Raw genomic sequence first — 15,895 nt, 5'->3', positions numbered from 1 at the left:
ACAAAGAGATTGATAAAGGAGACATTCCACCACCCCGTCTGGTTGCCTGCTTTGCATAACTGACCCCCACAAAGGTCCCCTTTTCTTTTACTGAAGCTTTTTAAAAATGTTAAAACCAACCACTATTTTATTCTATCTTCTCTTTATTCTCTTATTTGCTTTGAATAACATCAATTTTGATGATCAGAATATCATAAGTACACAATCTGCTGTGCACGAAAGCAATAAGCATTCTGCATCAATGACGTGTTTCACACCAGTGTTGATAGCAACTGTTTCCCAGGTGTGGTCTGTTTTTGCTCATATTTTGAAGTCACAAAATCTAAGGTAACTTTTAAAGATATGTTACACAAATACATGTGAATATCACTGATTGTGTTATTAGTTAGAAAAATAAACTAAATGGGTTCAAAATAACATAGACGTTGTTAAAACATGATATTGAACTATAGCAAAAAATACAATTCAATTATAAATACCATTCATAAATAGCACATCCAGCAGAAATACACTGTACAAGAGAGTTGCAATAAGTAGGCTACTTACATTTGTAATCAAGTAATAGACTTTAAGTGATCTAAAGGATAAGCAGTGGTTTACGTTGTTTTATATTAAAATAATATACGAACTAAGACAGTATTATCTATTAGGATTTTAATAATTTCCACCTCAGCTTCTTTGTGATTCCTGTGATTCTCACAAACCATGAGGCGGCCAAACTTAGACATTAGCTTTTTGTTTCTTCCCTATGTGAGGCTGGAAAAGTTTACTAATTGTGTTGAAGCCTTTGGGGTGCTCTCTGTTTTCTTCATCCTCTGTTTTCTCTCTGTACTTGCTCTGCTGCAGTCCTCCCATAAGTGCTCTGACCTCAGCTGACACGCCTTTACACAGATAGTGGAAAGCCTTCTTTCCATCATTATCTCTCTCGTTTACATTGGCCCCATAACTTTGCACAAGCAAAACCATTACTTCAGTGTGGCCGTGCATGGCTGCGATGTGTAAAGGCGTGTATCCTCCGTGTGCTTTGCTGTTGATGTTAACACAAGTGCCTCTTTTCATGGAGATATCCACAAGCGTGTGTACCATCTCGCTGTTGCCGTCCTTGGCAGCCCAGTGCAGTGCTGTGAAACCTGACATGAAGTCTTTCTTCTGTGCTAACTGTGTGTCTTGCAGCAGCAAACCGTGGATTTGTCCCCACAGTCCAGTGGCACACTTTACCAACCACTCGTGAGCTAATGGGTCCAAAGGCACAGACTCTGAGTACTTTGCATCATCTCTCTTGTTCTGGGGCCTCACCAGGGGGAAGCCTGGGGGTTGCATGTCCTCTCTCTGTCTGTTTTTCCAAAACTGGGATTCACTTAGTGCACCCTTCTTACAGGCTGCAAAGTTAGGATTCAGAGTTGGCACGGATGGTTTAGATTGTTTGTCCCAAACTGTATGCGGATGCACTCGGGGATGTAATCCATCCTGTGTTGCTGGAGCAGATCCTCTCGGAGGGGATTTTACTGCAATGACAGCGAACACGGCTCCAGATTTCCTCGCCCTGTTCCCCTGATCTCCGGTGATATTCAGGACTTTTACAGTGGTCGCATCCGCACTAATGCTTCTGGATAACGGCCTCTTTTCCTGCAAACTCCCCACAGACGCGTGTTTGGCGTCACTGCAATAGTTGCCATTCATGTTTGAGGGATAGCACACATTATTGTTCTCAATGTCAGAGTAAATCCTCCGGGCTGACTCGGCTCGATGAGGAGGAGGTGTGTATGAAAAGCTCGTGTTTGGGCTCGGGGAACTGTCATCCATCTGCGTTTTCTGCGAGGCATCATGCGACACCGCCTCCTTCACAAAGTCCTGATACCTTTTCTTCACCACCACAAACTTCACCTCGTCGATCTGCTTCACCACGGCGACGCTGTTCACCAGCTTCTTGAAAAGGTCCCTATTGTGCTGCTTTTCCGCGGGATCGCTGCAGCTGATTTGACTCCTGAAGTTGTTCAGCAGCTCCGAGTTCCTCACTTTGCCTCCGTGCTCCAGTAAAAAAGACAACAGCGATTCTTGGGTCAGAGCCATGTTGTCCTGAAGGGGTCCGAGTGTGCATGTAAAGAGCAGATAGCTGAGGTGAAGCCCGAGGATAATCCCGTGCCTGTCCGTGCTCCCCTCTGTTGTCCTCCACCAACCTGCTGCTTCCGGCGCTTCGCCAAATCATTGTTTGTTGTTACGGCTCTTCCCTTAAAAGGTCGAGCTGCTCGATCATTATATCAAAGCTGCAGAAACATAACAACACAGGCGAGTTGAACTATTATTTGTATATTTAAAGTGATCATGTAAAAAAATCTGAAATGTTGTGTAACTATAGAGAAGAACTATATTTTTATGTTTGCGTTGATTTAATACAGCAACTTACTTTTTTAACTTACTTTTAAAGTCTTGTTTTCCCCCTATATATTTAATCAATAGTGTGTCACTTAAATGGATATCCTCCTATGATAAAACTTTACAAATATAATGTTGAATCCCTTTGAATAGCTCCCCAAATTTAAAAATCTTCCCCAAGGAGGAGAAAATAATTAATTATTATCATTTTCATATTCTGTCACCTTAGCTGTGCTTGTTTCTACTATTCTGTTGTATTAACTGTCTTAACATATACGTCATATTCACATTACTATAAATATTATTATAGTTACTGTTAGGCTTTGCTTGCATCTCTGGAAGTGTGTCTGTTTGTCTCTCTCTGTCCATCTGTCCGTCTTTTCTCTCTTTCTCTCTTCTTTTCTTCCTCCCCAACCGGTGCAGACAGATGTCCGTCCTCCACAGAGCTGGGTCTGTCTGACGTTCCTGCCTGTGATAGGGAAGGTTTTTGTTGCCACCGTACTCTACAGAGGAATTGTTGGGTCTATGTAAATCATAAATAAGTCATAGAGTGTGGTCTATACCTACTCAGTAAAGTGTCCTGAGATAACTTTTGTTATGATTCGACAATATAAATAAAATAGAATTGAATTGAATTGAATTGAAAAACCTTTGAATAAATCTATACGATTGATTTATTGAAATAGGCCCTATAATAAATTTAAAGGCACAGGGACCCTAGAAAAAAACAACACATTTCCTCTTACCTGTTTTATATTTCTATGAGCAGCTCATGGTTTCTGGGAGGAGGCTTTGCTGTTGTGTTACGCAAAAGTATTTTGGCACTTTGAGCTCCACACCAAGTGTCATTTGTGCTGATATCTCCAACATTGACCACTCACACCAACGTGGTCTTGATTGGTTATTAGCACTATAATAGGTGAGAGGGAAAATATGCAATTTTGATTTTGGGGTGAACTCTTGTTTAAACAACAATACAACAATGATATGTTTACGTGAATGATGATAAATCTGGGTAATATTGTGGAAAAAAACATGTTGTTCAGTATATTTAACGCTAAGCACCCCAAACATGAATACTTTATTCAGTTCTGCATTCATACTGTAGAAGCATAAATGTTGGCCACAAAATGTAATAACAGGGCATATTCATACTACTCAAATAGCCTAATGGCCCCTGCCACAGGGTTCTGTTATGTTATTATTATTATTATGATTACTCATGCATTCATTTCTACCTGTTGTAGCTTTAGGTTATAGAATGTTCGGTAGCTGCACATTTTACATGTTGTTTATAGTTTTATATGTAAAATAATAATACTAATAATAGTAATAATCTTTTTTCCATAATTGTAAATTAAATGTATAGTGAAGTAAAACATAGCCTATAGTTTAAAAAAAAAAAAAACAAGTATGAGAGCGATATATAAAGAAGCATATAGTCTAATATTGTAAAATATGTCTACTTGCAGTTTCCTTTGTCATCGATTTTGCGTTGCTAGGAGACAACTGGTGCCCAAGCGTGTATATGTTGAATGCACTTGGATCCTATTGAACTGTTATTTAATTTATTTAATTTATTGGATTTAATAGGTCTATACTGATGCTTTGCTGTGTGAAAACTCTGGGGCACGGGCAGTGTCTCTTCATCCAGTTTCAGATAAAAGAAGTAAAGAAAATCTAAACCGAAGATGGCAACCATGCTATTTCTCTTATGAATACAGAAAAAACAAACAAATGAAGGAGCCTGCACGGTGACTTCCTTTACAGTAAAAGCTGGAGGTGCTGTTGTAGTGTCGCCCTCCAGCACCGAGGGGGTGTTGCCTCCAAGTGACGCATATTGAAAGCAGTGCGAGTCTGTCCGTGTTTAATGTGGGGAGCAGATCTGGCCGAGGACGGATAATTCCTGCACACAGCCACTTCTGACGATGGCGGCCAATGAGGTAGATGTTTTCGCAGTAAGTATGATTAACTACTGCCTTGCTGGGCCTGCTGTGACTTGATTTGGTGTTGTTCCGAGTAGAAATAGGACTCAAACCAGCACAGCATTCAGGTATATATGTGAGCGCAAGGTGATGGGGATGAGATGTGCTCAGGGCAGCGTGATCGCAGCTTGTTTTGTCTAATGAATCGGGGATAAAGCTGCGGGTTTTCAGCTATGACTCCATAGAAACGACGCATCGTCGCCGTGCTTTCATGTGCGCAATCTGTGGAGACAAAAAAGCGCACTTTAGCATCCAACTGTGTGAAACAACATCATCAACACTTGGCTGTTCAGCATGTCAACACTGGGACAGGTGTAACCGCACACGGGTGCTGAATTGACAGGACCAGGCGGTTGAATGAAGCGCAGGACAGCGGGCAGGAGGAGACCACGTTAAGAGGATAAACATTAAGTAGCAGCCTCCTCAAGTGGTAGCTGTAGCTCCGGAACATTGCTCAGCGAAAAATTAAATATGTATTAGCCAAACATGTAATTCGTGTTTGAATGAGTCATCGTAATTTACAGTATGTGCCTGGTATTTAGTCTCCTGTTACAAGTTGCATTGGAAAATAGTTTAAGTTAAGGTTTGTATGTGTGTGTGTGTGTGTGTGTGTGTGTGTGTGTTTGTGTAACTGTGAAGGGGGGTAAGGGGTACCAGGGTAGCCAGCAGCTTGGATATCCTCCCACCCTGTGAAACAACATCTAGATAAAGAGCTCTTTGTGTGTGTGTGTGTGTGTGTGTGTGTGTGTGTGTGTGTGTGTGTGTGTGTGTGTGTGTGTGTGTGTGTGTGTGTGTGTGTGAGTGAAGAGAGTGATTTGAACACATCCTGATCCTCATGTGGAGCCTTTTGCAAGATGCCAGTATCCCAGGGTGTATCTGGTATAGAAGAGAGCCTCCATGCAGCCAGGGCAAATACTGTATATTCTGTATTATGTACAGATTAAAATGCCTTAATCTAGTTTTAATGTCCTATTTATAAACATGGGAAGTATAGACATCACGAAGGTAGGGAAATCTGTGCAGTGTGTTTAAACCTATTGTTATTAGCTTGACTCAAGTCTCCAAACACCCTGCAATTTGATAGGTTGATCAACAAAAAAATTATGAGCAACTATTTTGTAGCTGTAATGATACATCGATCTGGATCTACAGTATATATCATTCCAATAATCCAAGCTCCAATATGGATGCATTGATGAAAAGTTAAAATATTAAGATACGCCTTTATTTTTGAAATTCCCACTTTATGTTTATTCTTTTTACTAAAAATAATAGTTTGTTTCTCATATAAACGTCTCTAGAGCTCAGTAATCAATAGAGTTGTTCAGATTCCGATACCACTATCAGAAATGTCTCTGATACTGCAGAAAATGCTGGCATCGGTAGGCGAGTACCGAAGTCCAGTTACGATTCGATACCACGTAATTTATTAGAAATGGGAATCTATTTATTTGTTAGCTTTGTTAGCTCTGACATGGTTCTTTTAAGGTTCTTTAAAGAAAGAAAGAAAGAATTCCTTTATTCTTCCCCTAAGGGGGAAATTCAATTTTTTCACTCTGTTATTATATTGTTCATGTTACACACACACAGGCCCGAAATACACACACATGCACTTACAGTATATACATGGAATCAATGGAGAGATGTCAGACCGAGGGGGCTGCCATCGGTTCGGTGCCTTGCTCAACAGCACCTCGGCAATCCCCAGGAGATGAACTGCCACCTCTCCAGCCACCAGTCCACACTCAGGGGCGGATTAAGGTTGTCAGGGGCCCCCTAGGCTATTTGTTTGGACTCCCCACATTATTAGTCATGCTTTATCAGAAGAACACCCCGCTACAAGTGTCCTCAACCTTGAAGAATTCTGTCAATTCAGGATTTTCTTAGTAGATCTGGTCCCGCTGTTCTTTCAGGCGTGATTCTCTTTTTCGTGCTTTGTTATCACATTTCCTTTCTGGCCACAACCTGGCCACAGGATGGCAGCAGATTGGGTAAATGTGTCCCATTTTTTATCCAACCAGTGACTTATTTTCTTAATGTTTCTAAGCGCCCCAACAGGAGGCAAGTTTGTTTTCCCAGTGAGGTAAATTAAAGCAAACTCAAATAGTCTGGCCCCTGCACACCTGGGGCCCCTAGGCTGCAGCCTAGGTCAGCCTGTGCATTAATCCGCCTGAGTCCACACTTCAATTAGGGTCCACACATGGGACTCGAACCGATCTTTTTTCTTTTTTTAAACAGACTTGTATCGGTATCTGTACTTGGTATTGGACGATACCCACAGCACGAGTATCAGAATCGGTATGGGGAGGGGAAAAAAGGATACCAGAACATCTCTAATAAAAACGTCAAATAAAAGAGTTGATATAAACGTAAATGGGCTTATGATATCGTCTAATACCGATCACAGGCCCCTAGATTGAATTGAGTCGATATCGTATCATGGCAGACTTAATATCAGTAAAATACTGTGTTATTAATAAAGAATCAATATAATATTTTATTGGGATGAAACTTGTGATTTACACCCCCAATATTTTGATTATCAACAAACTAGTCATTTATCATTACTTAATTATTAACTCACAAAAAAAGGATTTGGGATTTGGTTGAGCAGAACAAGCAAAATGAAGAGGTCACTTTGGGCGCAGAAAAAACTGTGATGATGAAAATATTAGTTAGTGTTAGCCCTTAATATAAGCATAGTTATAATCACAAACCATTACTGTTGATGCATTGAGCTTAGGCTAAGGCATAAATACTAATGTTTTACAATGACAGTGAAATATGAAATGTATGCTGCACAACTGAAATGATGTTGTCGCTGGTAGTTTCCATCCAGTTTTTGCGTTTATATAAAAGGGGAAATTAGGTTTTTGATATGACCATTTTATAGGTCTATTCAGTGTGTTAAGTGGAAGAGAGAGATGACCTCATTTTCAAAAAATGCTTTTAAGCCTGAAAGCAGAGTGTGGGGATTGGATCTGACAGCAAGACTTTTTCTAACTGTGTCATTTTATAGATTTATTTCATTTCTTTGCATATTTAGTGATATGGATGTGAAGTGAATATGATAAAATATGCAAGTCTTTTTATTTTAATATATTCTTTGTCCTGCCTGTTTCCAAATACCTCAGCATGAAGAAAAGCGAAACCTGGAGCTCGGAGGGCATGTGGGGTTTGACAGTCTTCCAGATCAGTTGGTCAGTAAATCAGTCGCACAGGGATTTTGCTTCAACATCCTCTGCGTAGGTATGTCTGAACCCAGGAGGCGTTCACAGTCCTGAGCTAGTGCTGTGAATGTGACATGCATCAATGTGGAATTTGTAGCGTTAATGCCTCACCTAGTCTTTCCCTCATCTTTTTTAGTCACGTGTCACTTTCTCTTTTTTTGTTTTAAAGGTGAAACGGGGATAGGGAAGTCGACATTAATGAACACTCTTTTCAATACGACATTTGAAAATGAGGAAGCCAGCCACTATCAGAGTGAGGTACAGCTGCGCCCACAAACCTACGATCTGCAGGAGAGCAACGTCAAACTCAAGCTGACCTTTGTGCACACTGTAGGGTTTGGAGACCAGATCAACAAGGAAGAAAGGTAGAATATATGCATGTAGATGTTGGTTTGACTTTAAGTGTTGTCCAGATTGAAAAAGATGCATCGCAAATGGAAGAAACTCCCCTGCACAAAGGAAGAAAAATATATAATATAAATTACTCAGATCTTATAGAAAACCTGTTACATCAATTTTAACTGCTGTTTTGATACTGACCTTTAAAAACTCTTAGACATTTCTCCTGTTTAGATCAGCAGCAGCTATCAATCATTTCCCCCTCTTGCCCTGGTACTGCCGCCAACACTGTTAACAAAATATGGAGTAGAGAAAGAGGTCTGCCCTGTTTCTGGCACGTCAATTGGGAGGGAAGAAAGGGAATATGGGAATGACTGATAGAACTAATGCAGTCTCAATAGACATTTGAGTGCTCCAACCGCGGGGGTAAAAAAAAAAAGAAAGTAAGCATTCCTACTGTAGTTGCAGAGTTTGTAACTAGGATACTAACATGTCTCTCAAACAAGAAGGAAAGCGATGTAAAGGATACAATAAAAAGACTCATGTTTTATGTCTTTCTGTGCAGCTATAAACCCATTCTTGAGTACATTGATGCCCAGTTTGAAAGGTATCTTGAGGAGGAGCTAAAAATAAAACGCTCCTTGTTTAACTGCCACGACACAAGAATCCACATCTGCCTGTACTTCATCGCTCCCACCGGACACTCCCTGAAATCCCTCGATCTCGTCACAATGAAGAAACTGGACAGCAAGGTGAACACAAAATCTGGAAGTGCGTATTTCAGCGGTTCATATTACTTGTTCCCCAGTCTGTCGCTCATTTTATGTTTTCCCTTGCAGGTGAACATCATCCCCGTTATTGCAAAGGCAGACACGGTGTCCAAGAGTGAACTGGACAAATTAAAGATCAAGATTATGAGTGAGCTGGTCAGTAACGGAGTGCAGATTTATCAGTTCCCTACAGAGGATGAAGCTGTTGCAGAGATCAACACCTCCATGAACGTGAGTCCTAGAAACACACAGATGCACAAACATAATACAATACTGTATGTATTTTACAGGATAATACGCATTCTCACTTTTTCGACCAATGAATTCTTACGCCTACACCCATCTGTTGGTATTAAAACACTCAAAGCAATTTAAATAGAATAGAAATATTAGTAATATATACATAGAGCTGGGCTTTGGGTTTTAGTTTCCCATTTGATGAGGATTTTTCATATTATGCCATATTGGTACATAGCTGTAATAACTCAGATTCAGATTTCAGATTTATCTATTTAAAATAGGGACAGTGCATATTGTTAAACACTTATATGTAAATATGCAAGATTGAAGCCAGAAGCTAATTTCTATCTTTAGTCCCTTTGGCAGGTTGATGTTAAATAAACAAGGTAAACACATGACAACACAATCAATCAATAAGAAAAGAAACAAAACAATAAAGTAGAAAAGTAACAATAAAAGAGTACTATAAACACAAAAACAGTCAATGTTGTAGAGTGTTAAAGTGCGTAAGAGCTAAAGTGCTCTAGTATTAAAGGGCTTGTGTTATTGCACTTCGCCCTATTGAACAAGGTTATAAAGTGTTGATATATATTGCAAATTACCTTACTGCACATGTTTGCACATACAGACGTGTACGTGCAGGTTTTATTGCACTGAATGTACTACATAGCTATTACACATTTATTCATTAGCATACAAAGATGTATGTATGTATGCATACATACTATTTTATATAATATAATAGTAATATTTTATATCGGTTTCCCTACTCAGCAGATCAAACTTCTTTCGGATGCTACAGTGATGGTGCGTTCAGGGCTTTTTGTCAAGAGTTTTTAGGGCTTGTTTCTAAACAATTTCAACAGGCTTTAATGTGGTCTTGTTGACCAAGTTGTTATACTGCTGTAACATATGCAATATTTTTCACCGCAAAGAGTGCTAGGGTTTGGGGAGCTGTGAGTGTTTTGAAAGGGGAAACCCATTAACTGCATATGCTTTTAAAACAACAATTAATAACCCACAACTAGCTCTCTTTAACAGTGTAACACGCCATGGCACACAGCAATGTGTTACACATAAATCATTTGTTTTATGTTCATCTAAAAATGTACTCTGCCAAACAGCATGTTTTTATATTTGATGTACTCCTGACAGTAGAATAAGCCACTATGCACCTATAATAAGTGATGCAAAAAAATAAAAAATACTATGATACAAATGCTTGGTGATACCGTTCAGCACTACTAATATCTACAATATCACTAGTATAGGAGTAGTAGCATATTAGTATTAGAATAATGAAGTGAAACTAAACTCAGTCTGATTATCATGCTTCCATTTTCTGGTTGATTCTAAAGATGCAGGACATTTAATAGGAAGCATTGAAGTAGTACAATATGAGCCCCAATATGAATACATTGTAGACATATATTGCAATTAGCGGAATGCAATCCTGGAAATGACAAGAGTAGTATCATTTTTAACCATATTGTAACAATATCAATACTTTATGTTACAGACTCATCTTCCCTTTGCCGTGGTTGGAAGTTTAGAAGACGTTAAAGTGGGAAATAAGATGGTGAAAGCAAGGCTGTATCCCTGGGGATCAGTACAGGGTGAGTCTGGCTGAATGGATTTAACAAGCATCTTAAAAGTCCCGCAAACAGCAGCAGCTGTTAAGTCTCATTCCTGCTGCCAAGCTGTTATTCGTTTTTCAGATTAGATATCACAACTTGATAATTGTGTTTTCATGAGCGAAGTAAACACTGAGTTTTCATTTAGGATTTCCAGTAAGTACCAAATAACCACGCTTCTTTTTTTTTCTTCAGTGGAGAATGAAAATCATTGTGATTTTGTGAAGCTGAGGGAGATGCTGCTGCGTGTGAACATGGAGGATCTCCGAGAGCAAACACACGCTCGACACTATGAGCTCTACCGTCGCTGCAAGCTAGAAGAGATGGGCTTCAAGGACACGGACCCGGACAGCCAGTCGTTCAGGTGAAATTAAGGGTAGCGGTCATATAATGTGTCTGGAAAACTTACTCCAGTGAAACTAACAACAAAATACCCTTCTCTCTTTTGATGTAAAAATTGGCTGACCTAATTGATAAACAGCACAATAAAATATGTGTTTATATGATTTGGGTTGGGATGAGCTTTTCTCCTTTTTACAAAACAATTGGAGCTTAAGGAAGCTGTAACACTTTATCAGTCTATTTAGACTCTAGTTTAATGGATGTGTTTGTTTATTTTTTGACTCATCTGAAGCTTCTCGTGCCTTCAAAAATTAATCTCTAGATTAACCACGTACATCTCCATAATACTGGGGAGAAACTGCAGTAACTTTAGTTCATTTGTTCATGAAATGCCACAGGATGTTAGATTTTATACCTCAGATGGAGTTTAGGATTAGGTTGAACCGGCTATTTATTGATCTATTTGTAAAGTCCCTTTTAAGTTCTTAGTGACTAATAGCTGATTTTAAACTAGCAGTTCAATAAATCGGGTTGCATCCATTAAACTTAAAGCCGCAGTAGGTAAAAAGCAAAAAAAAGCAAAAAAACACTAGAATTTCTAAAGTTGAATACAGAGCCAAGAGGAGGGGCAGAAGTCTAATTTTCTCCCAGACGACTTGGATTTCAATATGCTGAAATATAATTTTATAAATATTATTTTTTGGAATATAATGTCTTAGCAAGTAAAGACTTAAGTAATGTCTAAATAATAAAACATCTGTAGTGTTGTCCTTTAAAACCAATCATTTATTATTAACAATAAATAACAGTTTTGGGGAAAAAGTGATATATTTAACCCAATTGGGAATCCTTTGTAAATGTATGTACAGCTTTATTTTTATTTATTTTATGTAATGTGAGGTATATTGTTTTGTTTTGTGATATGTAACTTATATGTTCCCAGTTTACATTATTATTAAACAGCATTTTGAGTGTGAAGGGTCAGGTCAGATGTCCTTTGCTCCTCAATCTAATTGGGACATGGTAACATGCTTGTTTTATTGCTCAAGTTAAGCCTGGCAGTCGCTGTTTGTAAATATTCAGAACATCATAACTAGGGCATTAATCCCCACCTGGTAAACACTTATGTAACAACTAATATCGGTGAACATATAAACAGCGGTAGCCACCAGCTCCTGGTAACTAATCCTGCCCAATAAGACATTACACTGATCACAACACTGCTTTTACTCTGCTCTTCAGCCTTCAGGAGACATATGAAGCCAAGAGGAAGGAATTCCTTGTGGATCTGCAGCGCAAAGAGGAAGAAATGAGACAGATGTTTGTCAACAAAGTGAAGGAGACAGAGGCAGAGCTGAAAGAAAAGGAAAAAGAGGTGAGGATTGACATGATCATAAAGTAAGTAGCCATTGAAAATATACCATATTTGGTTTGTCTCACACTGTATCCTTCCCCATCATCATCAACATCATCATTATAATCATCATCATCCCTAGCTTCATGAGAGGTTTGAGCAACTCAAGCGGATGCACCAGGAAGAAAAGAAGAATCTGGAGGAGAAGAGACGAGAACTGGAGGAGGAGATGAATGCCTTTAATAGAAGAAAGGTTGCAGCTGAGACACTGATGGGACAGGCACTCCAAGGCTGCTCACAACCATTCAAGAAGGACAAGGACAAGAAGAAGTAAGTCTACTTTTCTGTATGTATTTGATTTGTATTGCTGTTCAAGTGGTTCCTTTCGTACACCATGGATGTCTGTAATGCTACTGAAAAGCAATAACACTGAAATATTTCAGGCAATTTAAGGGTTATGGGTTAAATGTCTTGCATGCTTTGTATTCATAGACACTTATTCTCTAAGCCAATCTATGTAGAGTTGATCGGACAGAGGGAAAGGCGTACATTGTGATTAATGAGATAGTGTTATTTTCCCAGAAGCCACGTTGGCTCAGAAACTCATTCAGGGACAGATTCAGACTGACACTGTGTGCCCAGACATAGTGGGAAGGCTCACAGCTTGCATGACACAGCCTGATGATTATGTCTCTGCGGGCTGACCTGCCAGACTGTATCTCAGGCAGGGGCACATACATTGGACTGGTCTCACCGATGCTCACTCCCTGTGCAACGCGGATGATACTCAGACATCCCACATAGAGCTGTAATCATTTGTGCAGGTGGAAACATTATATGTCAGCATCAATTATGTACGCTCAAATCTTCTATTAATGAGAGCTTAGTACATTTTTTTACTACTTTTTTTAAACATAGCATATTTGTAATGATCCATAATTAAAATAAACCAATTAATTTAATTCCATTATCTTTTATCAATACAATAGTACTAACAAATGATAGAGATATGTTGACTGCAAGGTTATTTTTGTCAACGTATTTCCAAGTATTGCAAAGAACCAACAAGAAAAGAAGCAGTCAGTCGGATTGAGAAAAGAAAAACAGTCGTATTGTTTCAATCACGCTCAGCCATCCTCACTGAAACTCAAGAAGTGGCCTAGTTTAGAACGTAAATATGACGCACACGTTTACGTCCATAACATGTCATTATCCAGTTGGAGAGGGTCAAAAATTAGCTTTTAAATTTCTTTAAACATCTAAAACTCTATTACTATTTTCACCCCCACCCCTACACACAAGCATGTCACTAGATGTGTTAGATTTGTCATATAGATGAAGATGAGGGAAGTACAAAAAAGAAGATTAGAGACAAAAAGCTTTGTTGAAAATAAAACCGGGTAAGTTAAATGTTAAAAGCAAGGCCTTGTTCACACTACCTGATTCAGAAAGATGAAGTCCTTTTCTCCGTCTCCCCAGACAGCATTAGTGACAGAAAAAAATATATTTTTGTACGCAACCATTTTTGGTGGTACAGTCATGGTTGGTTGGCTGTGCTCTAGACATGGTGTCAGAGTCATGTGTCTTTGGTATGACCTTAAAGTCGGTATAAACTCTTAATTTGAGCGATCAGATTGAGAAAAATCCCTACAAATTCAGTTTTAATCTGAGTTCAGTCCACCTACGAATGTGCTCTTAATCTGATTTGGAAATTGTTTTTAATTAATGAATTAATAATCTGGTTTAGATGTCAAAAGAGCTGCCAGAAGAGATGTTACAACCAAGACGTTGTTGTTTTCCATTTCATCAATTTATATTATTCCTTTGATTTCTACCATTCATCAATACCTTCATTTTCTTTCTTTTTCTATATTCTGTCTCATTTCTTTCCCCCCTTTCAGTTGATTTATGCATCAAACATCCAGGGAAACCAGGAATGTGTCTGCCATCAGCATGGGAAAAGAGGCTGTCATGTTTGATATTGCTTACTGACACTGTATGTGTGGACCGTCACAGTGACTATGCACATATGTCAGTACAATGTGACGGCTATAAAGCCACTGTGTACTTAAGAATCGAAAAGGTAGCTTTGCTCAGTGTATTTAATCAGTCCCTAATGCTGACTCGGCTAGACACGCAATCCATGGACTGTTTTCATAACATGTAGCTTGTGCTGTTTTATGTTCCTGCCATGAATGTATGGTCATGTCCTGTTGTAGAACAGCAGACTTTTAGTTACAGACTGAATTGAACTGATGGCTGTGAGTTATGTCATGTATTAACACAGAATGAGAGTTTGTATGTTTTATACTGTACATGCAACTATGCACAAGTGTAATGGTCTCTGGTAAGGTTTTTAAGACAGCATTTCTAATAATGTACATAAAAATATTGATAATTGTTTTTAAATTGTTGATAGTTTTTGGTAAGATAATGTCTAACACCATTTTAGGTATGCAGAATTATAAAGAAAATAATTATTTTAATTTACATGAGTCTGGAAATGAGCAAATTTGTTGCTATAATTTATACTCAAATAAATAATGTCAATGAAAACCAAATAGTGCATCAGTTCATCTGTTGGTCAGCTGAACCCCTTCCACCTTAAACTTCATCACCTCTCTGGGACTTCACACATCACATCAATCATTTGTTTGATTGAAAGCATTTTCATATTGTTGTCATCATGAGGCACCAAACCGTTTTTCTGATTTGTTACAGTCTTTCTGTAACAGCGTTTAATTCAAGTTTCCGTTTCAAGTTTGCTTCTCTCAGTGGCAGCAAACGGGACGGATAACAAAATGCTTATTAAACTAAGTTAACATTTTCATTCAACTTTAGCAGTCATGTCATGTTGGGGTTCGTCTAATGACCTTAATGAATATGTAACGTTGCTTTTTCCGATAAATGACATGGTTTTTCTTCCCTTTTCATAGCTTCTTTAGTCTTCCATCTGCGTGCTCCTTAACCTCAGGAAGGAATTTGAATTAGAAGACTTTCTACCACATCAAATGATCACAGACTAACAATCAAGTGTATTCTTTTTTACAATGTGAAATAACTATTTTGTAGAAATGCACTTAAGATCCCTGGAAGTGATTCAGCCTGAAGTCTCCCATGTCTACTAAACTCTCCTCTCAGCAGCACCCTGTAGCATGGTTTCTGCATGGCTCCTAACCTTCATACCTAAAAGTATTAAAAAACCATTGCCAAAACCTCAGTTTTTGTACTAAATGTGCTAGCCTCAATCATCTGTCATGTTATGCTTGTAGTTTTTTGACTGATGACAATTTACACTGTGAAAATTATATATAAAGTGACATGATATTGCTGTTAAATGTTGTACGGATTGTACATTATATTATGATTTATAAGCACTTTAAACTACATAGTACAGATACTATCTATATCTATACAATAGTATATTATACTATCATTACTCATTATAAAAGGTGCCCTATCATGCTAACATGTCAGCCCTTATGTTGTGTCAAAGTTAAAAGTGTGTCATAGTTTTAAAGTGCAAAAACCTGGATGTGTATAAATTCAGGGTTAAATCTCTTTATGTCAGTAGATCTATATGGGGGGTCTGCGTGGGCTCTCCTTCAGATTTGTATATTCTGATGTA

General features: G+C 38.5%; 2 protein-coding genes across 3 annotated transcripts; one reads left to right on the top strand and one right to left on the bottom strand.

The window, feature by feature from the left end:
- Positions 1 to 720: 720 nt before the first annotated feature.
- sowahab (sosondowah ankyrin repeat domain family member Ab) lies at positions 721 to 2,070 on the bottom strand (the record flags this gene model as incomplete). The annotated part of the gene is made up of 1 exon (XM_083915422.1): positions 721 to 2,070. One exon carries the CDS (start codon positions 2,068 to 2,070, stop codon positions 721 to 723), a length of 1,350 nt encoding a protein of 449 aa, XP_083771548.1.
- Positions 2,071 to 4,166: 2,096 nt separating this feature from the next.
- On the top strand, positions 4,167 to 15,737 carry LOC310947960 (septin-8-A-like). 2 transcript variants are annotated; one of them, XM_083914948.1, is made up of 10 exons: positions 4,167 to 4,316; positions 7,493 to 7,607; positions 7,758 to 7,953; positions 8,493 to 8,679; positions 8,767 to 8,928; positions 10,457 to 10,553; positions 10,767 to 10,935; positions 12,156 to 12,288; positions 12,410 to 12,597; positions 15,204 to 15,737. In XM_083914948.1, exons 1-10 carry the CDS (start codon positions 4,302 to 4,304, stop codon positions 15,256 to 15,258), a joined length of 1,317 nt encoding a protein of 438 aa, XP_083771074.1. In that variant the 5' UTR covers positions 4,167 to 4,301; the 3' UTR covers positions 15,259 to 15,737. The 2 variants fall into 2 exon arrangements, with proteins under 2 accessions (XP_083771074.1, XP_083771075.1); XM_083914949.1 differs by lacking the exon at positions 15,204 to 15,737 and adding an exon at positions 14,169 to 14,634.
- The last annotated feature ends 158 nt before the right edge of the window (positions 15,738 to 15,895 follow it).

Source organism: Echiichthys vipera (assembly GCF_963691815.1).
Source record: "Echiichthys vipera genome assembly, chromosome: 6".
Taxonomy (NCBI): Eukaryota; Metazoa; Chordata; class Actinopteri; order Perciformes; family Trachinidae; genus Echiichthys; species Echiichthys vipera.
The sequence above is the reverse complement of the archived record's forward strand: the minus strand, read 5'-3'. Positions and strand labels throughout refer to the sequence as shown.